Source organism: Furipterus horrens, unplaced genomic scaffold (genome assembly GCF_987537825.1).
Source record: "Furipterus horrens unplaced genomic scaffold, mFurHor1.1.pri manual_scaffold_6, whole genome shotgun sequence".
NCBI lineage: Eukaryota > Metazoa > Chordata > Mammalia > Chiroptera > Furipteridae > Furipterus > Furipterus horrens.
In genome coordinates, this window is record NW_028327176.1 from 24,536,645 (window position 1) to 24,560,380 (window position 23,736).

General features: G+C 42.1%; 1 protein-coding gene across 1 annotated transcript in view; it reads left to right on the top strand.

The window, feature by feature from the left end:
* TMEM178A (transmembrane protein 178A) overlaps nucleotides 1-22,976 on the top strand; it is a 51,586-nt gene extending 28,610 nt beyond the window's left edge. Inside the window, exons 2-4 of the mRNA XM_090280227.1 lie at nucleotides 7,256-7,369; nucleotides 10,056-10,193; nucleotides 22,007-22,976. Coding sequence (XP_090136353.1) covers nucleotides 7,256-7,369; nucleotides 10,056-10,193; nucleotides 22,007-22,248 — 494 coding nt within the window. The 3' untranslated portion in view covers nucleotides 22,249-22,976. The remainder of the gene's footprint in view (nucleotides 1-7,255; nucleotides 7,370-10,055; nucleotides 10,194-22,006) is intronic.
* The last annotated feature ends 760 nt before the right edge of the window (nucleotides 22,977-23,736 follow it).

A 23,736-nucleotide genomic window follows, 5' to 3' on the forward strand; every position in this document is an offset into this window, starting at 1 on the left:
TGTCCTCTCCCCCCATTTTTTCCCAATTCCTCACCCTCACACATTATGCAAAGGTCAACTGCACATTCAATCCTCATGAGAATTCTAAGAGATTGTATTACCCTTTTTCTACAAATGTGGAAATGGAGGCTCAGAGTGGTTGCATTTAGTGCTCTAAATCAGACAGCTTGTTCCAAAGCTAATATTCTAGTTTATACCCTTGCATGCTGCTTCTTACACACACATATTAAATGCAGGGGGGAAAAAAAAAAACATATTGCCAAGTTTCTCTCAGTGTTTGAGGGCACACAGGCTTAACCTTTTGATTAAAAACATTATATTCATTGATGTTCACACTAACTGAAAAAGTCATGCTGGAGAGAGAAGAAAGCTTAGAATTGCTTCCCACACTGACTGAATACAGGAGGTTTTAATTTCAGGTGTGTGTTAACAACAGCGTTAGACCCATGTATGATTAAGACAGCTTTTGTTCAGATTGTATTGATCTTGGGGTCAGCCTGTTGTGACCAGAGCAAGAATAACCACAGTAACTGTCAGTCTGTCCCTGTAACTGGGTATCCCCTGTGGGAAGGAAGTACCCCGGTGTGCTGTGGTGGAACAGCCACTGAGTCGATGGCTGTATTCGGTTTCACATGGGTTTGGGCTCAGGGAACCACATATGGGGTTGGGTGTCTTTGCCTGCCTGTGTCTGCCTTCCAGACATAATCCAATGGCATAATTATATCCCCTTTCCCACCCTGGCGGCCTGCGAAGGAGAAAAAAAAATAGGGACTGTTTCCACACTGCGGTTCTCCCGTCTCCTGCTAGAGAAGAAAGGTGAAGAGAAGAAGGCAAAAAAGAATGGGGCGGGAAAAAGAAGCACAGAGCACTCAGCTGGGCTGAGATCCCCAGTAAGCCACATAAAATCACATCCTCTCCAATCATGAATACCCATCCCATCAGCTAAGTCACCAACTATATATGCCATGATGGTTCTGAGAAGCTGAGAGTCTCTGGTTTTAAAGTTTTAATATTTTATTAGATTTTACTGTAGAAAAAAAAAAAAAGAAAACTACATTAAAGGAAATTTAAAACTTAATTCAGGGTGCCCTGACCAGTGTGGCTCAGTTGGTTGAAGCATCCTACTGTGAACCAAAAGGTTGCAGGTTGGATTCCTGGTCAGGGCATATGCCTCATTTGTGGGTTCTGTCTTCAGCCTGGGCGCATGCAACAGGCAACGGATTGATGTCTCTCTCCTCCTCTCTCTCCCTCCCTTCCCCTCTCTCTAAATCAATAAGCATGTCCTCGGGTGAGGATTAAGAACAAAATCTTAATTCTGGGGAAACCAATCATCTTTCATTACCCTAAATGAATGACAATTTCCACTTTGTACAGATCATGCCTATTTGAGCACAGTTATTTCTGGTTTTCTCCACTGCCTCTTAAAGAAAGAAATTTCCTGTGATAATGTTTACTATTTCTGCACTGGTGGAATCAGTCAGACTTGTCATTGAACCCTCCATCTTACTGAACCCTAGAGATGATGTGTTTATTGTTCAAGGAACTCACCTGAGTCTTGCCTTTAAGAAATAATTCCAGGCTATAGGCTGATCAGAATGGAAGGTGGAATGGGAAAAACACCTTAGGACCCAGGTCTTGAAAAATGCTTTTTGATACACAAGGTTATTAAATTTAAAAAAGTAAAAAAAAAAAAAAAAAAAAGTCCAGTTGTCTGGCTTTGTTCAGGTAAATAAACTAATAGTAGCAGTAGCAGTAATAATAACAATAGAAGCTAATGCTAATAGTATTATATGAGTGTCTTATTTAATCCTCCTATAAGGCAGATGAACCATCACTGTCATATATTACAGCTGAGGAAACTGGTGCCCAGGGAGGTTAAGTTACTTTCCAGGGGCACATAACTAGTGAGTGGTGAAGCCAGAATGCAAATCCAGGCTGTCTTGCTCCAGAGAGAATATAGAGTGAGTGTAGCTACTAATGTATCACACATTACTAAGAAGCTCATTCTGCATTAGTAATAAGAGATAATTTTAGCAGAAAAGGATAGTATATTGTGGAAAGAGACTCTAAATAAAGAATAACTTTCACACCTTTCAGGCACTTCCTTTATCAAACATTCTTGCTTTCCATTGCTTTTACTATAATTGGAGTGTTATTCACCTTCACTGGAAATCTCTTCTCTCTAGTACAATAGCCACTGGTCACATGAGACTATTGAGCACTTGAAATGAGACTTGTCCAAAAGGGGATGTACTGTAAGTGGAAAACACACTTGATTTTGAGGACTTGGAATGAAAAATAATATATAAAATATCTCAATTTTCAAAATGTCGGTTGCATGTTAAACAAAAGTATATGAAACTTAATCTCACATGGATTTTTAGTATGACATTTAGAATATTCAGAATTGTATATGTGACTTGTGACTTGCACTATATTTCTACTGGACAGGGTCACTCTAGACTTACTCATTTTATACCTCTCCTCGTTCAATTCTGGAGACTTGATGAGGGGTTTGCCCTCAGGGGGCTTCACTTTCAGGACTCATTTTGGTCATTTGAGACTTAAAGGCAGCACTGAGCCACTAAACTGGCTGTACTTGGTTTATTTACTTAAGTGAGGGCTGTTCATACTCATGAAAGGAAGCGATGAGGAAAACATTCTCTTTTTTGTCTAACCCCTGATTCCTTTGAAATTAAATATCTCTGACAGGGACATGGCAGCCACTCTGCCCTGTGACCCCACGATGGATCTTCCCTTTTGAACTAGGGCATGTGCCGACGTAGCTGGCGGGAAGAGTCCTTTACTTTTCTGCTCGCGGGTCAGTTATGGAATTCCAACTTGCCTTTGAAATATGTTAGGAAACAATGCAGGCTGTTCACTAACCCTTTCGTCTGCTAGAGATTCCGAAGCCTCAATTATAGTGCTGTTGTCAGCAACTGTCATTGACATGTCTCTTAACTGTCATGAACCTAGGAAAAGGTCAGGGTCTCGACTCCTAAGGAACTTGGGAAATCCACAGGGAGGCAGACTTTTTTTATCTATTAGGAAATGACAAAGACTTCGTAATCAAGAGCTAGATTCTGTGGCTCTGCCTCTAACATAAAAATGAAGTCAGAGGAGGGAGTAAGCTGCACGGGCTCCTGTGTTTGGGGAAGGCCTTTTGAATTAAGGCAGTGGGCCTGGGGTTTAGGAGGTTTTGGATTGTTCTAAGGTGTGGGTGTAGGTAGGGGAAGAAATGGGCACCACAAGGCCAGGGCACGGTGTGGGATAGCCCCTGGAGATCAGTCATGGGTGAGTGGAAGTGAGGGGGTTGGGGAAGGGATAGATGTTAGCCACCTAGAGCCTGTTTGATTCAGGGGGAAGCCCATGGAAGGGGCAAGACAGAGAGCGGCGAAGAAAACCCAGGCTTACTGCTGTCAAGGACCACCAGAGATGTTTTCATCTTCTACTTGCCTAGGTGTGGAAGTTGGCCCATTGACACAGCATTAAACTCTTTAATGAATCATTATGTAGCACTTACTCTGTGGCACTTTATTTTTAAATAAATACATAATTACATAACTATTTCCTACTTATAGTAATCAATTTAAAGAAACATGTTAAGTTAATGATACCATAAAAGGCAGGTGGACATAGTAAAATCATAATGGTTTTCACGTCGCATGTCACAGATGGGTGACTGAGGCTCCAGAGGCTCCGCATCCTCACACAGCAGATTTATCAAGCAGAAGCATGCAGGGTGGGTCGGGGGGTGGAGAGAACAGTGGCAAGGAGGCCGGTTAGCTAACCTTCAGGAGTGAGAATGGAGAGGAAACACAAGAGCCATTGGTTGAGCCATTGTTCAAGCAGCTGTTTCACGTGTCTGCCTGGATTCATCTGTGATACCCACTTCAGGTACGGACTCCTAGTGTGTGGCAATGGTTCTGTACAGTGAACGTGGGCAGGTACCAAGAGATGACTCATGATTGAGTGGTGACATTTATTTAGTGCTGAGAGTGAACCACCGCCTAAATACTAAGTCCTTCGTTCTGCCCCATAACCCCATACAGTACCTGCCGTTATTCCACTTCTTTTACAGGTGATGGAACTGAAGCTCTGAGAGGTTAAGTAATTTGCCAAAAGCCACACAGCTGAGATTCAAACCCAAGTTGGTCTGACTGTAAGGCCTGTAGCTGAGACATACGAGGTCTGTCTGGGAAAAGTCCAGCCACTGTTAATAGAATGAGAACGGTTTGCATGACACGAAGGGGAGTGGACTAGAATGCATATGCGTGAACAATGACTTCACTCTACTAGTCAGTGAGGGCAGTAGATGCCTTTGAGTGAGCATGTGTACTGGGTGGCTGTTGCATTCAAAATAACTGAGTGAGTTGAGCAATGAATCTGTATCAGATTTTGCATTAAGCTTGAACTTTCCTCTATGGAAACTATTCTCATGATTCAGAAGGCTGCAGCTGTGGGCAACTGGTGACTGGCAGCTTCATCACCACAACATGCCTGCTCATGCATCATATCTCGTAGAGAATTTTTTTGTGAAACATCAAATCACCCAGGTGACTCAGCCGCCATATAGCCCAGATTTGGAACCCTGTGACTTATGGCTTTTCCAAAAACTAAAATCACCTTTGAAAGGGAAGAGATTTCGGACCCTCGATGAGATTCAGGAAAATATGACAGGGTAGTTGATGGCGATTCCAACAAAGAATTTTGCAGAATGTTTTGAACAGTGGAAGAGATGCTGGGAGAGCTGTGCGAGGTCCCAAGGTGCCTGCTTTGAAGGAGACAGAGGCATCATTGTCCCATGTATAATGTTTCTTGTATCTTCAATAAGTGTCTCTGTTTTTCATATTACATGATTGGATATTTCCTGGACAGACCTCGTCATATACTGCCTCATCGTTGATTGGCACTGATGACATTTTACATCATGTTCTCTTGTTTCTCACATTTGTCCCTCATTTAACCTAGAATATAGGTTTCCATGACTAAGCTTGGAATTTGATTCATCTCTCTAAGCACTAAAGACAACAGAAATTCACCAGCCCATAAACCTTGTTCCTAACCCCTGTGCAGCATATTAATAGATTTTATTCTATGGTTTATATCATCACTTAAGTGGCTCCACTTGGCCCTTTAAGAAGCTCATTAATCACTAAATATAGACCACAACTTGTTCTTTTCAACCCTCTGCATGTTTCTTCCCCCCATTGTGTGATGCCATCTGGTGCTATGAGATCATGCTTCTTGTGTTCCTTCGCAGAGAGCCAGATTCATTGCTCTCTACACCCGGAAAGCCAGTTAATTTCTAAGTTTGCAAGCATGGCTTTGAAAAAATTTGAATCTAATGCCTCCTTGTGGATTTTCACAGTATCACTCTTGGCAGTAACATTGCATGGACCTTTTGTCTTTACCACCATCGATGTGCATATAGATACTCATCTTTTTATCCGAAGCACCTAATTTGTCTTTGGTACACCATCAAGAAACTACTGCTCTTTTCCTGTCTGATTTGTGTCAAGTTTCATTGTGTCAGCTGTACGTGTGTGATGTAGGAAGCCAGAGCTTAATAATATACTTTCCTCTTCGGATCTATTAGACCTCCTGCTATGGCAGGGGAATGAGTGTCTAAGACCACGGAAATAGAACAGCGAATGGCAGGCCTGTGACGCTGCTGCTGATCTGTCCTTCACTCCCACTTGCTCTTCTAATTCTGCCTGAAGTCCCTAATCGTCTCCAGGGGAGTGGAGCACCAGGGCTGGAGAACATTTTCTTGCAGACTCAGCCGTGGAGCCCTGGGCTCACCACCAGACTCTCCATCTTAGGGATCTTGGAGGACCGCTTGTTACAGTTGTCCAGGAAAGACCTTAATTGCTCTCCCCACCTCCTCTCTCTTCTCTTTTCAGGGATCCTGGCAGTTTAAACTTAGCCTGGGAGCCTGGTGGGGGAGGAAAGGTAATTTGGTGATATGTGCACTGCCTACCTCATTCCTGGCACCAGCCGGGCTCCCTTGGAGGAGGGGGAGAGTACTGGGCGGGCTGCTCACCTCCTTTCTGCTACCCTCCCTGCCCACTGGGATCGTGCCTGGTCCCAGCAAGGGGCAGAGGAGATGGGCCCTGAGAATATTCGCAATGATGTAAAAGGGGCCCACACATTTCCCTAGCTCATGGGTTGTTCCAGGACTGGCCCCGCTGAGCCTAGGAGAATAATTTTTCCCTCATCCGCACCCCATCTCCAACATTAAGTATTATATTTACTGAGATTTCACCAATTAGAGATTTATTTGCACCTTTAAGGATTTTTTTTTTTTTTTTTTTTAAATAGCTGCTGGGCTTAAAGGATTAACATTTACTCACATCTCTTTAAAATCAATCTAATCAGATTGCATTTATCCAAACAACTGACCAAGCTGATTTACAATGAGAGAAGTACAAACTGTTGTGTTTTAATTTGAAGGGATGGTAGATACTTTTATGGGATTCAGAAGACTTTAGGGGGGAAATAGGCCCATATTAATTTATGCAATAGAAGTATGGGTTGGGAGGGAGGCTAGGAGAAAGTACTAGATAAAGCAATGGGTACACATACCCATTTCAAAATATTGTGCCTATGGTTGGCCATGCTACCGGGAAAGGGAGGGGATTTTTCAACACTACACTTTGTCTCAAGGACCCAGAATTCAGGTCAGTGAAACTTGTATTGAGGATTATATCAGCTAGCCTGGGGTTAAATAGGCTTTTGTGGGTTGCCTGGAGACCTAATCACCACCTAAACCACCATGTAGAAGGTTGTCTTTATGGAAAAATGTCTTCTGGTTTCCAGAAAATACACTTCCTAATCAACTTTTTGATGCAAACCATTTGAGAGTTAGAGATTGGATCCAACTCAGACAAGTGTAATTTATCTGTGTTAACTTAATATTTCAAGCTGATTTCTCCCAACAATCTGTATACATTTAGGGCATTTCTCCTTGAGGAGTTTTACATTTAGTTAATGAAAACTCAATGTTGCAACACAATTAGGGGAGTTTAGATCCTTATCAAATTTAATACGTACAAAATGAAATGTGATTTTTAACTAGTTACTTCATGTTTTAGTTTTTGCTGCTCTGGCTGGCCTCTATTAATGAGAATAATCAAGAGATTCCTATCCCCTCCCGCAGTCCATCCAGTTTACAATACATTATTTGGCCTCAGGTCTCCAGAATTCTATTACAAATGCAGACTAGTAAATCGTATCTCTTATTTCCTTCAAGGTATTGCGCAGCGCTGCACGGCTATCAAGTACCACTTCTCTCAGCCAATCCGCTTACGAAACATTCCTTTCAATTTAACCAAGACAATACAGCAAGATGAATGGCACCTGCTCCGTGAGTATTTCTGGGAACAGGTCAGAGAGGAAAAAAGTGTCTTTCCAAACAAAAACCATTCCCAACAGCCTTCATAGGTTTGGACAGAAAGATGCTGTGTTGATCATACACGGGCCTTGGAGCCCAATTTGACTTGGTCAGAGACTCAGGGAGTCATTTCACTATCCTGTGGCCACAGCTCTTTTACACATCCAATGTGTGAAAATCAGGCACGAGGCTTTGTGAGACAGTGCAATGTGCATGTCTGCCCTGGTGGCATCTGTACACAAGTGGCTTCCTGAGTCTTTTCTTGACCAAGTCATCAGGTATAAGGACCTGAAGTTATAAGGATGGGCTCTGCTACTTGTCTTAATAAACAATGGAGATTATACCTTAGGTACTCCTATTTTTTTTTTCTTGTTTATACAGTATTCATTTTAGCTACTGTGTCTGTCTCAGACTTTGGTATTTCTGTGAAAAATATCTTTATGAGTGTATATCATAATTTTCTCAGAGGGTGTCTGTTACCTCTACATTTCAAAGACAGATGCTACCCTTTTTCATTGTTAGGAAAATGTGAAACTCTAGAAAGGATCATGCAATGTGATGCTTAAGAGGGCTGATATTTACTTGAAAACTGTTGGTTTATGCTGCCTGGTGATAGATAACTCTTCCAGGAAAGCAAAAACTAGACTGAATTATTTTCAGTGTTTACCCTAATCAGAAGTTGACATTGTCATTTTCCAATGAAACAAGCAGCAACAACTTTGACAATCTTGTCTGGTGTCCAAAACCACTGCAGAAAACCAAGCAGGGTCTCATTTTCTAAATAAATCTCTCTGGCAGATCAAAAGGCTCTGTTTTGAATCTCAAATGAGTAAAAGGAAGCTCTCTTACAGTGGTCTAATATGTAAATATCATGACTGGCAAATTTAGGACTGGGAAAGTCATTGGCTAAAATGGGGTTTACTTCCAAATGGTATGACTTCCTGAAAGTTCTTTCTTGTCGGCTGATCTTAATGGTCATTTCTCAGCAGATCTGAGTTAGTCTAATCTAAGCCTTCTTATGTCTTAATTCTTTATGAGCATGTTTGGATTTCTTTACATCTGTCTAGAAAGCCACAGAGTCCCTGGTTTTAGATCAGAAAAGATAATCACAAGATCCGGACAAAGAATCTCATCTTTTTAACAGGTTGTACTCTGTTATTGCCCAGCAAGACAGTATCTGAGTGTTCTCTCTTAATCCTCTTTGAGGTTCTCGTGAAAGATGCTTTTAGTCTCACCCATGGCTCTTCCTAAGAAAATCACACATGGTGATTTGTACCATATTTACCAGAGAAGCTTAACATGTCTGGTACTAATGCGAATCCCATGTGGATTGTATCTGAACTTTATGCCTTTGAATGGTCATAGAAAATAAAACTTGAGCCACAGGGAAGTTAGGAGGTTTTCAGATAATCGTCGGCAGCCGTCTGTCTCGAGAGACGATGGTGTAGCTTCTTAAGAGTCTATCTGCACCGCCAAGAATGGCTGTGTAGTCCGACTCGGGAGTGACACGGTATCTGTCTCCTCCCATGTTGAATCGACATCTTGCGATGACGCTGGAGTGTCCTCTCCAGTGAAGCTGAAGCTACAGAGCCTGGGCAGGGTGATATGGAGGGTCTGCTGTTGCCCATGCAGCAGACCCCCCCTCTCTTCGCAGCTGAAGGGTCCAAGGGAAAGACGGAGTCAATACAGCTTGGCTTCAGGTGCGCCGCAGGAGTTGCCGGTATTGACTACAGCGTCAAACCGCCTTAGGGACTCCGGCTCCAGATTTTCTGTCGGGGTTTACTCCCTTAGCCTTTCCCCTGAAGAGGTATGCCGCAAGGCAGCGGAGGTTTTTTGGAGTCAGAGTTTTCCTTCTCTGATGTGCCCTGACTGGAAGATCGAACCAGCGACACTTAGCTCGCAGGCCGACGCTCAATCCACTGAGCCAAACCAGCCAGGGATATTTCAGAAAATAGTGGCTGAACTATTATTACATTTCCCCTGCTCAGATGTGGATGTCTTAAAACAACTTTTACCCTTAACATTAAACTCAGCCCCTTTAAATGATCACTGCTCCTGGTCCCTCGTTCTGTGGTGTCTACACTTCCATTAGGAAGTGGTGTCCTGCTTTAATTTAGATGCTTTAAGTGGAAATAAAAACTTTCCTTACAAGAAAGGGATGGTTTATCCATGTGTGACTAGGAGTAAGACCGGATGCTGCCATAATCCACCCTCTATGGAGCACTCCTAAGATGGGCAGCAGCCACATGAAGATCTGATGAGGTGGCGGCTGCCTGGACACTTCCACCTTAGCAGAGCAGCCCCCACATCAGACAGTGGGGAGTGCCCCTTGTCTTGGCCCCATGTGTGCGCAGGTGTCTCCAGTCCTGTTGAATGGCCCCAGGGGCTGCAGACCTAGCTTTGGGATCTTTGGTTTTAAGAAGGGTCAGAGAAATTTAGTAACAATTTTAAAAATTGGCTTTGTTAAAAAAAAAAGAAAAGAAAAAGAAAATAAAGAAGTTAAGATAGCAGGACCATCACCTTGGCCTTATAGACCCTAAGCCTGTTCATGGAACTTATTAATTTTCATAACATGTACAAAGGTCTTCATTCCCTAATTTCCAATGACTTTCCTTCTTCTGCTTGCTATTGTGGATGTCTCTTTGTGTTTCGAGATTAGATTTGAGAAGAATCACTGCCGGCTTCCTGGGCATGGCGGTGGCTGTGCTGCTCTGTGGCTGCATTGTGGCCACGGTCAGTTTCTTCTGGGAGGAAAGTCTGACCCAGCACGTGGCTGGCCTCCTGTTCCTCATGACAGGTACGTGAACCCCTCAGATGTCTCTCCCAGCAAAAGCGAAGGCTGCTCTGTACGCAGCCGGCTTCACTTTGTTATCTCTCCATGTATTTTGTTTTCACATGTGAGAAATTGACCAAAGGTCATTTGGCTTTGGTGGGTAACACAGAATTTAAAGAAACAACAGTATTAAAAATACATCCCCGATTTCTTCATTATGGCCCATTAGAAGGTTAGATGGAAATGTCTTGGGTTTTATCTCCATACGAGTCAGCTCTTATTTTTTTGTGCCATTTTTTCACACTGCACCCTAACCCCTGGCCCAGACTCTTGGCAAGCAAGGAGCCCTGAGGACTAGATTAGCCGAGCCCAGTCTCCCGCTAAGGCTGAAAGTCAGCTCCAACTACATCTGTTAGTGATGGTGTCATTGGTGTGATTTTTACACACAAACCATTCACTCGTTCCACTCCACAGAGAGTTTCTGAGGACTTACTATGTACCAGACACTGTTCTGGGTACCACAGATGCACAATGACCTAGGCAGACAAAATCCTTCTCCATTTTTGTTGTGGGGAGATGTAAACAATTTATGAGAGTGGTAAAAGCTACGAGGAAAATAAACCGGGTGGCATAGGGGACCCACCTAAACTGTGAGAAAAGCAGCCAACCAGTGGCTGGGAGTGTGCTGTGGGCTGAGGAGGCCGGAAGTGCCGAGCTTGAAGGGGGTGGGAATTGGTGTATTTTTGCCACAGAAGGAAGACTGGAGTGGCTGGGGGCAGGGAAGGAAAGGAGAGAATCACAGGAAAAGCAGGCAGTGGCTTGGATTTTAGTCTACGGGTGATGGAAGCCACCAGAAGGTTTTTTTTTTTTTTTTTTAAGTATATTTTATTGTTTATGTTGTTATAAGAGTCCCAATTTTCCTTCGAATCAAGTGTTGCTGGTTTGATTCCCAGTCAGGGCACATGACTAGGTTGCATGTCAGGTCACCAGTTGGGGGCGTGAGTGAGAGGCAACCACACAGTGATGTTTCTCTCCCTCTCTTTCTGCTTTCCTCTCTCTCTAAAAAAAAAAAAAAAAAAAAAAAAAGTCCCAATTTTTTTTCCCTTTGCTCCCCTCTGCTCAGTACCCCACTTCCCTCCAGCAATCCCACCCCCCTTAGTTCATGTCCATGGGTCGTGCGTATAAATTCTTTGGCTTCACCCTTTCCTGTATTATTCTTAACATCCCCCTGTCTATTTTGTACCAACCAATTACATTTCTTAATCCCTGTACCATTTCCCCATTTCTATCTCTTCCCTCTCCCAGCTGATAACCCTTCAAATGATCCCCACACCTATGATTCTGTTCCTATTCTGGTTTGCTTAGCTGGGTTTTGTTTTTCTTTTTTAGATTCAGTTGTTGATAGTTGTGAGTTTGTTGTCATTTTAATGTTCATAATTTTGATCTTTTTCTTAAGTAAGTCCCTTTGACATTTCCTATAATAATGGGTTGGTGATGATGAACTCCTTTAGCTTTACCTTGTCTGGGAAGCACTTCATCTGCCCTTCCATTCCAAATGATAGCTTTGCTGGATAGAGTAGTCTTGGTTGTAGGTCCTTGCTCTTCAACACCTTGAATACTTCTTGCTAGCCCCTTCCTGCCTGCAAAGTGTCTTCTGAGAAATCAGCTGATAGTCTTATAGGCGCCCCTTTGTAGGCAACTCTAATTTTCTCTTGCTGTTTTTAAGATTCTCTTTATCTTTCACCTTTGGCATTTTAATTATAATGTGTCTTGGTGTGGTCCTTTTTGGGTCTAGCTTGTTTGGGACTCTCTGTGCTTCCTGGATTTGTATGTCTGTTTCCTTCACCAAATTTGGGAAGTTTTCCTTTATTATTTTCTCACATCAGCTTTCAATATCTTGCTTTTTCTCTTTTCCTTCTGGCACCCACATAGTTCGGATGTTGGCACATTTAAAGTTGTCCCAGAGGTTCCTAAGCCTCTCCTCATTTTTTTCAATTCTTGTTTTCTCATTCTTTACTGGTTGACTGTTTTTTTCTTCCTTATGTCCCAAGTCATTGATTTGAACCCCAGTTTCCTTCCCTTCACCTTTGGTTTTGTGTTTTTTTCCTTCATTTCATTTAGCAGAGCCTTCACTTCTTTCCTTATGCGTTTTCCATACTTAAACATATCTGTCAAGCTTATGAGCTTCTTTATCACCAGTGTTTTGAACTCTACATCTGTTAGGCTGGCTATCTCCTCGTCTGTTAAGTTAGCTGTCTCCTAGTCACTTAGTTCTCCCACTGGAACCTTGATCCATTCCCTCTTTTGGGCCATACTTTTCTGCCTCTTCAACTTGACAGGCTCCTGTGTTTGTAGAGCTGTCACACCTGTTAGCCACCAGAAGGTTTTAAGCAGAGGACTGACTTGATCTTAAAGCAGGAAATTGGAAGGGGGTGGGGTGGGGTGTAGGGTGGGTGTGGAGACATGACTATCACTTTTTTGATTAACAGGTGAGGGACATTTTTTTTGTGTGTCCAGAAAGGAGTCAGGATCTGAGTAGATGGGTAACACTGACTGCAGGGAAGAAGTTTTTTCTTCTGTTCCTTCACAAAATATTAGTGTATTAATGATTAGTGAATACCAAATTGACAGTTTTAAGAAGTATGTTTGGTATGAGAACTAATGTTATTCTAGTCATTTGGAACAAGCTTATTTCAACTCACCTGGAGTTCTGTTACTCAAGGGACCACAGCTGGGCTTTCTGGCTGTCATGGTCACTTTACTCAAGCCTTGTTAACTGGAGGTAGCAGCACCCCTCCGTGGCTGACACTGTTTTCTAGATGTCTTTCAGAGATGATAGGTAGGTGGTGCTTTGCTTTCTGGCATGGTCAACCAGTCCACCTAAAAAACTCCCATCTGCCCCTCTCCTACCCCGTGAGTGCTGTGGGTCATCATTGTCAACATCCTGACAGAACATTTGGAAGTCACACGGCCCCTGTATAGCTGTGAGCAGAAAACCCATTTAGGTTTTCCAGACTTGGGTGAATCCACAGTGGCTGCCAGGACCGTGGCACAGGAAGGCCAAGACTCTAGTTCCTGCAGTTTGGGAGGAGGGTCTGAAGCCTCAAGACCATCGGGTGCCTGTCTAAGGGATTCATTTAAAACCCAAATTATAGAATAGGTGGGCCAGGACAGCAAAGAATCAGAGGCCTGTGCTGCCCAGACAATTCCTTTATGTCTCTGCTGGGGCTCAATGGTCGTTAAAACTCTTCCCCATTTTCCTCCCTCCCTTTATTAACTGTGCCCTCATTTTCCTGACTCTTGTCCCCATATACGTGAAAGAAATGCGAATCCTCTCTCTCACCCCCAACCCTGGGAAGGCCCGCATCACTTTTGTTAGTCAGGAAAATAAGCGAAGTTGAGGACAACAAAAGCCTCAGAAGGACATGCCTCATTTTATTGCCTTTCACTTTATTGCGCCTCACAGATGTTGCTTTCCTTACAAACTGAAGGCAAGACTTCACCAGCAAAAAGATCCCCACTGACTTATTGTGACACTCACTGTAGTGTGGTGGTCTGGAACTGACCCACAGTATCTCTGAGGTATGCCTGCAGTTTTTAAAGGACACTTTTATATGGGTAATACATAAATAATTTAGGATGCGCTTAGCCTATAAAACAACTGTTAACAATAAAATAAATCACAGGGCCATAGAAGCCAGGCCTTGGGAGGCTGAAGGGCTGATTTGGTATTAAATGAAAGAGGGGTAGGAGTTCAGCATGGGTTGACTTGAGCTTGGAACCAGGTTTCCTCAGCTGGTTCCACCTTTCCCTGCTCAGTCCTTATTTCTGACCCGCATGTGGACTGTGACTTGGGGCCAGACTGGCTCAGGGGTCCTCCAGCCCTATCAACGAAAGCCTCTGTGCAACTGTTAAACAAAAACAACAAAACAATAGCCACAATAATAAAAAAACCCCAAACTTATATAAACTTGAAGTTTGATGACCAACCCTGAAGGACTAAGAGACACAACACAACATTGTTTTTCTTCTTGTGCTTTTGGTTGCCCAAACGACGTTTTTAAAATAAAGGGAAAATTCACTTACAGATCTCATCACCCCCAAAATCAGTTCAATTATGTTTCTTGTTCATATGTTTGATCATTAAAAAAAGGGGGGGGGTGAGGGAGAGAGAGAGAGAGAGAGAAAAGAGGAAGAAAGAAAGAAAAAGAAAGAAGGAAAAATGTTCACAACCATCATCACGTGGAATGTATCTGGTCTCTGGGCTTCCACTTAACATCATGCCATCAGCATTCCCCACGTCGTTACATGGTTTTGTATCAGTTTTTCACAGCTGCATGTTCTTCCGTGGAGTGGATATGCTGTGTTGTATTCATTTGTTCCCTTACGGTGGGGTTTAAGGAGGTTTGTTTTATTTTTCTATTGCAGATGCCTCTTCATTACCTTTGTAAACACCAAGATAACAATGTTAATCCACTGCATGAGATAAATTAGCTGTAGGACCTTCATGTGCAGTAGCAGGAAAGGAGAGGCATAAGGGTTAAAAGAATTTACTTTAATTAAGAAGACGTGTCTTCCGCAGCCCTTGTCAGCATCACTCCCACAGATTCTTGATGCTAAACTTAGCCCCTTCTAATGTGCTGGCGTCTTCATTCTCCACCTGAATTTATTAGCCGAACCTTCGATGAAGAACATCAGCGATGTGACAGCTTGAGAGCCTTCTCCTTCTGCCTTATTGCATACAGGCAGTTCTTGATTACACATAAGTGAAACAGCTGAGCTGCCGGCTGTCAATTCTCATCAGGGAGCCACGTTCTCTCCCCTTCCTGCCCCCATTCTCTTTCTTGGGGCCTCTCAGGGGGCCCTCCAGAAGAATCAGGGCCAGGCCTCACATACCCCAAGGGCTTCAAATGTAGCCCTTTGACTTTATGTCTTCTCAGCTTACCCATGTGGTCACAGAGGCATCAGAGGACAGAGGGAACAAGACACTTATCTTCCAGCTATAGATTGCTGCCCATTACAAGAACACACTACTTTCAGGGCACTGTGAATAAATATTTCCATCAATGTTAAATGATATGTTCCATTTGATAGTCATAGTCATATAATTATGATAATAATTTGTTATAAATATTTGAGAGGCTTAATTTATTCAATGTAAAGATTTTTTTAAATTTTTTAATTAGTTTACATTCAATATTATTTTGTGTTAGTTCCAGGTGTATAGCATAGTGGTTAGACAGTCATATACTTTTCAAAGTAATTTCCTTGATGTTTCCAGTACCGACCTGGCACCATACATAGTTATTACAATATTATTGACTGTATTCCCTATGCTGTACTTTACATCCTCAAGACTGTTGTCTAACTACAAATTTGTACTTTTCTTAAAGATTTTATTTATTTTTTATAGGGGAAGGAAGAGAGAGAGAGAGGGAGAGAAACATCAATGTGTGGTTACCTCTCTTGTGCCCCCAACTGGGGACCTGGCCTGCAACCCAGGCATGTGCCCTGACTGGGAATCAAACTGGTGACCCTTTGGTTTGCAAACCAATACTCAATCCACTGAGCCACACCAGCCAGGGCCAAATTTATACTTCTTAATCCCTTCACCCTTTTCACCCAGTCCCCCGACCCTCTTCCTCTGGCAACCATCAGTCTGTTCTTTGTATCTATGAGTCTGTTTCAATTTCCATGCAAACATTTTTAAATACAATTTCTGTGTCTTGTTGTAGGGTCTTTAATATTTTATAATATACCGGGAGTTTCAAAAGTTGGATAAAGCTTGGTCCTTCCTTGACAGGGTCTCACTGCCCCCTGAATCCATCACCTTTACCCTGGGCGGCCACTCCTGACCAGGCAGGGCTATCTGGCCTGTGTTGCAACAGCAGATAAAGCGGAGACAGAGCCCTGGCTGCCAAGTTTATCTGTTGATTACGATTCAAAACTACAGGTCCTTAATGCCTTATCTGAAATTCTTGGGGCTAATTATGTTAAGGGATTCAAGATTTCAAGTTTCCTTTCAGAAAGGTAACATGGTGCATATATTATCTAACACTTTCAGCAAGGTCTGAAATCAAATACATGAATGTGTCTGCAGCAAAACATATCCTACGCTGGATCAATAAGGACTATAAATAGCTTTTTGTCCCATCAGGTCAGGCTTTGCCTTTAAATGAGATTCCTGCAATCTTTCAGGAAAAGAGTGGATGTTTGCAATTTACTAATTGCACGTTGTGGATCTTTTATTTACTTTTTTTTTTTTTTTTTTTGGCAAAGTTTTGTCTGTTTCTATCACTCCTCAGTCATTTAGTTAAGACAACGTAGGAACGACTTTTTGAGCTACCTGTATGAAAGGTAGCATAAAGCCTTTTTTTTAACTGGAATTGCAAAGAGACCAGAATGATGGGCAGGTCATTGTTTGAAGTGGGGGAAAATGTCAATGTTTAGGCCTTTGGGTGTTGCAATTATGTTATTTATCAAGCAGGATAACTAGGGTGAAGTACCTTCCACTTCTGTCAGCCTTGTAAGCACATCAAGGCAGGATAGTCCAAAGAATGGGCCCAGCTACCCTAATGACATCTTACCAGGTGGCCACCGGCACCATGAAGGGTTTAGGGAAAGAAATTAGGTTGATGATCTGGGATGGCAGTATACATTTTCTTCTGTCTTGACCCAAAAATATCCCTTCCAGCCCTATCATTTTGTGATATCATAGTATTTTCTAGTTAAGAATATTGGCAGAAAACCTTTTAATATTTTCTTAGAAGCGTAGCCATATACAGGGCTTTTCAGAACCAGTAATTATTCACATATTTGAAGATGCTACCAACAATAGCCAGGACTGAGCTTGGAACTCAGGAACGTCTCTCCCTGGGTGCCAACCAGCTGAGCTGAAGGATATTAGTGGCAGCCCCAGGTAACACCCAGCTGGTTAGTGGAAAAGCAGAAGGGAAGGAGGAGCCTGTGAGAAACATGGAGAGGTGACCTCTGTCCCCATGGGTTTTCAGGAAGGACCATTAGATTTGGAACTTGGGAATGCAGGGTGATACCTTATCTTTTTAGGCCCCCATCCCCTACCCGGCATTACCTAGACTGCTACTGATAAAACTGTAGCATTGTTTAAAATAATTTGCTATATAGGTGAGACCTATGTGGGGCAGTGGGGGCTGAACTGGTGCTTAGGTTGGAAGAAGTCACTGTATTGCAGAACTCAGTTTTGTTCAGCTGGTTTTCTTGGCTCCGTATGTGCAGCTATATTAGACTCTATGGGAAACCTATAGGAAGTCTGGGAGGTCTCTGCTGCTTTTCCCTGAGGTGAGTGCTGAAAAGTGGAGTAGAAAGAACCTTTGGGATTCCTGATCACAGCCACCTGGTATCAATTAAGGCTGTGACCGTAGGAACTTGTTCCACTAAGCTACCTCTAAGAGAATCAGAACTGGGTCTCGGACATAAATAATTCTTGACTAACTGATTAAATAACATCTTAAATAGCAAGATCTTGCTCAGGCCTATAAAAGGGATAGAAGTATACTTCGTACATGACCACACACGTGTATGCACATGTCGTCGTCGTCGTCGTCATCGTCGGCAGCCGTCCGTCTCGAGAGACGATGGTGTAGCTTCTTAAGAGTCTATCTGCACCGCCGAGAATGGTTGTGCAGTCCGACTCGGGAGTGACACGGTATCTGTCTCCTCCCGTGTTGAATCGACATCTTGCGATGACGCTGGAGTGTCCTCTCCAGTGAAGCTGAAGCTACAGAGCCTGGGCAGGGTGATATGGAGGGTCTGCTGTTGCCCATGCAGCAGGCCCCCCCCTCTCTTCGCAGCTGAAGGATCCAAGGGAAAGACGGAGTCAATACAGCTTGGCTTCAGGTGCGCCGCAGGAGTTGCTGGTGTTGACTACAATGTCAAACCGCCTTAGGGACTCCGGCTCCGGATTTTCTGTCGGGGTTTACTCCCTTAGCCTTTCCCCTGAAGAGGTATGCCGCAAGGCAGCGGAGGTTTTTTGGAGTCAGAGTTTTCCTTCTCTGATGCACATGTACACACGATGTTATGGGCCTGAATTGTGTGTCCTCAAAATTCATATGTTGAAGTTCTAACCCCTAGTACCTCAGAATGTGACTATATTTGGAGATAGGATCTTTAAAAAGGTAATTAAGTTAAAATGAAGTCATAGGGTGGGCCCTAATCCAATATGGCTAGGGTCCCTTATAAGAGGAAAATCGGCCACAGTGACAAGACTATATGAAGGCACAAGGGGAAGATGGCCATCCACGGGCCAAGGACAGAAGCCTCAGAAGGAACCAACCCTGTCCACTCCTTGACCTAGACTTCTACCCTCCAGAATTATTAGAGAATACATTTCAGTTATTTTAACTCCCTCCCCCTGTCTGAGGTACTTGGTTATGGCAGCCCTAGCAAATTAATTAATACACGTGAGCACTGTAAGATATGTAAGATGTGCATATAGAACCAAAGTGGAATTCCACAGTATAAGAATTGACCTAAGACTAATAATCCAGGTACAGCAAAGATGTTTTCATCATTTAGACAACAGTTTTTCTTGGTGTTTTTGAAGTTAGGTGGTTTTATTTTTACCTTTTAAAAATATCTGGTAGGTCAGGTCTCTCTTACAAAAGCTTTGGAAACAACACTTTGTCTACTCTCAGTACACTTCCTGGTAATAATCAGAAACAGCCCTGCCCACCCCACAAATAATAGCTATGGCAGCTATATATTTATGACTTTTTTTTAGAGATGCTAGCCTCTGAAGCGGAGGAACTCTTAGATATATTCTTTTGTTAATGTTAGCTTTCCTCTCACTCTGAACAACTTTAAGGACATCTTGGAAAGAGAAAAAATGTCACTAAAGAGTAGCCTATGGGGGCATTTGTGGGAAGGGGGAAGGGCAGCCAGGGGCATATTCGTGGGCTCCTAGTAACCCTTTCTATCACTTCCAGCTGAGTGAGTAAAGGCCTCAGAAAATAAAGCAGGTTTTCATCAAGGTTTGATGAGTGCCCTATTCCAAAAAGTGGCACAGAAGTGCATATAATATTTCCTGATAAAATAAATGCAAGTAAGTCATAAAAATAAGATAAGCAATCAGGTTTGCAAGGCAAGATGGATTCAAGGGTGAGCATAGGAGCAAAAAAGCATACCTTAAAGTCCCTGACTTTTGCTCATGGTGGGCCACTGATTTAGTTTTAGGGAGTTTCAGCTTTCTGGCCACTTGGTCAAACAAAGACATTTCATCAGTGACATTATTCACAGTGCCCATGAACCAACACAGACCAAGTGCCCCAGGAAAGCACAACCATTCATGACACTAAGGGCAGAGAATATCAGCCTCCTGGTTAAATCCTCAGGGCAGACTTTCTTATATTCCTTTTCTGTTCAGTGTGAACTGGAGGTGTTATGCTAAACTTCATTTCACCAAAAGCAATTTTATGGAGTTGGCAGGGGAGAGTTGTTAATAAAATCAACATATAGTATAAAAATCAAAGGGAATATAGAGAAAGAAAAATCCATGACAATCTATTTTTTATTCAATTGCATATTACTAGGTACTAGATTCACTAGGACGTTTGGGACATGTTCTTGCTTTATGCCGTATTTTGGAATAACTAAATCACAGAAATTTGACACTGTAACCAAGTCCCGCATTTTTTTTTTCTTAGATGAAGAAACAAAGTCTCACAAAGCTAGATAATTTCAAGGTCTCACAGTAGATGTGGGGACCAGAATCCCCATTTCCTGCACCTCAGCATAATGCATTTGGATATCAAAGGATGCTTAAAAGTCTAAGTTTGAACTCAAGCTTTCAGAGGTCATTAATACCACAATACTTTTAAAAAGCCTTGCTTTTAGGCATTCAGCTGGGTGCAGACAGTTAAAGGCAGAATGGAGTTTCTTTTCCTGCAAATGTGTCATTTTTCTATTATTATATATACCTGTTGATACTCCAAAGATCAATTTTTTTCCTAAATGCCTTATTCTCCTTCCAGAATTTGTGAGAAGGACTTTGTTATATATAAACACTGTCTTTGTTTTGGTACCAGTGAAAACATTCATGTGGATGTAAAAACATTTGCTCTTGACAAGATTTAAAAAGAGCAGAGAAGTATTATTTTTTTTGCCTGGTTCATTCCTTTATGAAAGAATTCTTCCTATCATGATCTTTCTTTGGAGAACTCAAAGTGATGTGTTTGTCATTATATTCTGGAGCAAAGAATTGGAAGACAAGCTTTTATCCTTTGTAGAAAAGCAATCACTTTAGAGTTTAAAAACAGAATTAGGCAGAGTAGGAAATATCAAATTATCTCAAATCAAGCATCCTTTTAATTTAAAACATTTCTTTTCTAAATGAACATTTGGAAAAGGATTCAGGCTATGTGCTTTTACATGATTTGAGTGGAGGCAGAATTCTAGCACCTAAAAAAAAAACCACATTCAGGAGATCTTTATTTCTTCCTATTTGCTGCCTGCTCTGAATTTGCTTCTGATAGTGTTTCTGATCCCCCAAAGCCCTGTTTAAAAAGGGGTGGTATTTTAGTTTTAGCTCTTTCTTTTCAGTTGCCAAGTCTGTGTCTCTGTTCCCTATGGGGAGGCTGCATAGATCCCTAAGGTTACCAAAACAATTTTTCAGCCAATAGGTGCAACCCCCACTGCACACAGGGATAAAGCAAGAAGGAAGAAGACGTGTGTAGGACTCGGACTAGAACTGGGCGTTCCCATACGTCACTGGGGCCAGTGTCTCTGCCCCTCCAAAAGGAACATTTTCGAGGGTCAATTGTAGTGGAATAGGAGCATCTACATCCTAGGAGCATCGCTTGAGTACTAAAAAGCCTGTGTTTGTGGGATTTTTATTAAGAGTCCCGATTTTAGTGGAAGGACAGGGAAAATTTGGGGCCTGTTCATTCATATGACCCAAAATGCCTACATTCTGAGTGGTTGAAGTATATGATCTCCTTCCTCAGCTATTTTTACATCATTTTTAACTCCCTGGATTTAATTTATATTAAAAACAAAACAAAACAGCAGCCCTTACTGGGTTGGCTCAGTTGGTTGGGCATCGTCCTGCAGAGCAAAAGGTGATCGATTGAATTCCTGGTCAAGGCAGGTACTTGGGTTGTGGGTTCAGTCCCTAGTCGGGGTGTGTATATTTCTCTCTCACATCGATGTTTCTCTTCCTCTCTTTCTCCCTCCTTTCTCCTTTCTCTAAAAATAAATAAAATCTTTTAACCCCCCGCCCCAAGATTTGTTGAGGCTTTAGTATGTGCCAGGCTCTGTGGCTTAGAAAATGACTTAGACTTTGTAAAAATTCATTTTAAATATTACTTACAGGCCACATGACAAATACTAATGCTAATGGCAATTGAAAAAGAAAGTAGACTTTGTATGATGATTGCAACTATATAAAAATGTGATAAATCAGGTATAGAACAAAGGGAAATGAAGAATTTTATATTAGGTTTGAATGGTTATAGAAGAGTTCTGTCCTTGAAAGAAATTGGAATCGATATTAAGTTATTTTTAATAATAAAAACAAATATAAATTTAAATATACATACCATTCAAACAAGATAATTCTGAATAATTCGAGTCATTAGAATTTTCCTGTGTTCTTCACTTCTATATCTCCAATGCCTAGCCTACATCTGATTTTGCCAATCTTTGTTGAATGAAGTAATTCAAATAAAAAAATTACAGACCCTCTATTATTTGAGGTGATTGCCTCATTGATTGATCTGATTTTCACAAAGGACTGTCTGGCATTTGCCTGATAGCAGGCAGAACTGTAACTGATCATCCTGTTCTCTTTGTATTATTTATAGGAATATTTTGCACCATCTCCCTCTGCACTTACGCTGCCAGCATCTCCTATGATTTGCACCGCCTCCCGAAGCTAATTTATAGCCTGCCTAATGATGTGGAACATGGCTACAGCTGGTCTATCTTTTGTGCCTGGTGTAGTTTAGGCTTTATTGTGGCAGCTGGAGGTCTCTGCATTGCCTATCCATTTATTAGCCAGACCAAGATTGCACATCTAAAGTCTGGCAGGGACTCTACGGTATGACTGTCTACACTCAAGTTCATTGCTCGGTGGCCCGTCCACAGCGCAGACGACTCCTGAGGGGAACAGAGCGGAGTTCGCATCAGGATCCCAAGCACAAAGCGGTCTTTTACATTCCAACCTGTTGCCTGCCAGCCCTTTATGGATGACTGATATAAAATCATGCAAAACCTCCATACCTTTCTTCGGACAAGACTACTGTGGATTCAAGTGCTTTAATGACTATTTATGCTTTGACTGTGAGAAATAGGGAGCAGTGCCGTGGGACATTTCTAGGTTTAGAAAAAAGAGGAAATTGCAATGGAAAAATTTGTATGGTTGCCATTAATTTCAGAAAGTTTGTATATAACAATTACCTGAGTCATTTCTATTTGCAAAAGGATTCATAACAAAGCAAATGTAATTTTCTTGTCATTGTATCATGCTTGTTAAATTTCAATGCAGCATCTTCGGAACTTGTCCTAATGGTGTCTACTGTCAGCACCAAATGTTTGTGCTTATGGCTGTTCTTTGTCATAGAAAGATTCTTCTTCTGTTGCCGTATTTATTTTTTTAAATTGAAGTCTCTTCTCTGTCTTTGTACTGGAATCAAAATCATAAGGAAAACAGATCAACCATGTAAGAGCTAATCCATGACACTATGCAGTGTTGTTTGAAGTCCCATCTGTTGTCCAACCTCTGTCTCTTTCTGTTAACTGGGTTTGTGCATTAAACAACTGCCCCCTTGTTAATCTGGGTGTGCTTTCCTGTCTTTCTGCTGTGGCAATAGGTTTCCCAGCCATACAGACAGATGAGAACCTTGTTTTAATAAGAATGTAGTTAAGCCTTACTAATCGCTCCATTTCAATTAGGTTGGTTGTTTTTGCCTTTCGTATGTAGCAACCACACACTTGCTATGCAAAAAGATGTCATTTTCAAATTAAAAAAAAACAAAACACCTTACCATAGTATTTTAAATTCCCCACTCCCCCCTCTCTTTTCCTTTACCATCTGCCTGATATTTAGCCAGTAATGAGGACACAAGGTCTCTGACTTTCTCCCTGGACCACCTAGGCCAGTAGATGTCAACCTTGGCTGCCCATCACAATCATCTATCCAGCTTCCTTCCACTGTACCTAAACTGAACCTCACCCCAGACAAGTTGATTCAGAATGTCTGCAGCTGAGCCTGAACTTGACTATTTTTGAAAAACAAACCAAAAAACAAAACGTCCAGATAATCCTGATGTGCATCTGGGCTTGAGGGCCACTGTTCTGGGCTGAAGTTGTGGTCACTGCCTTAGCAGCTAACATTTATTTAGCTCTTACTATGTGCCAGTAACTGGACTATGTTTTTTTCCAGGTATAATTTCAGACTTAGAAGGCTTGTTTCCTTTTCCTATGTGTGGATATAGTACCAATGTTTAAATTCTTCCATTGTGTCTCCTTATCTTAAACGGAAGAGTGGGCACTAGCTCACTATTCTAAACTTTTTTTTTAAACTCCAATATGA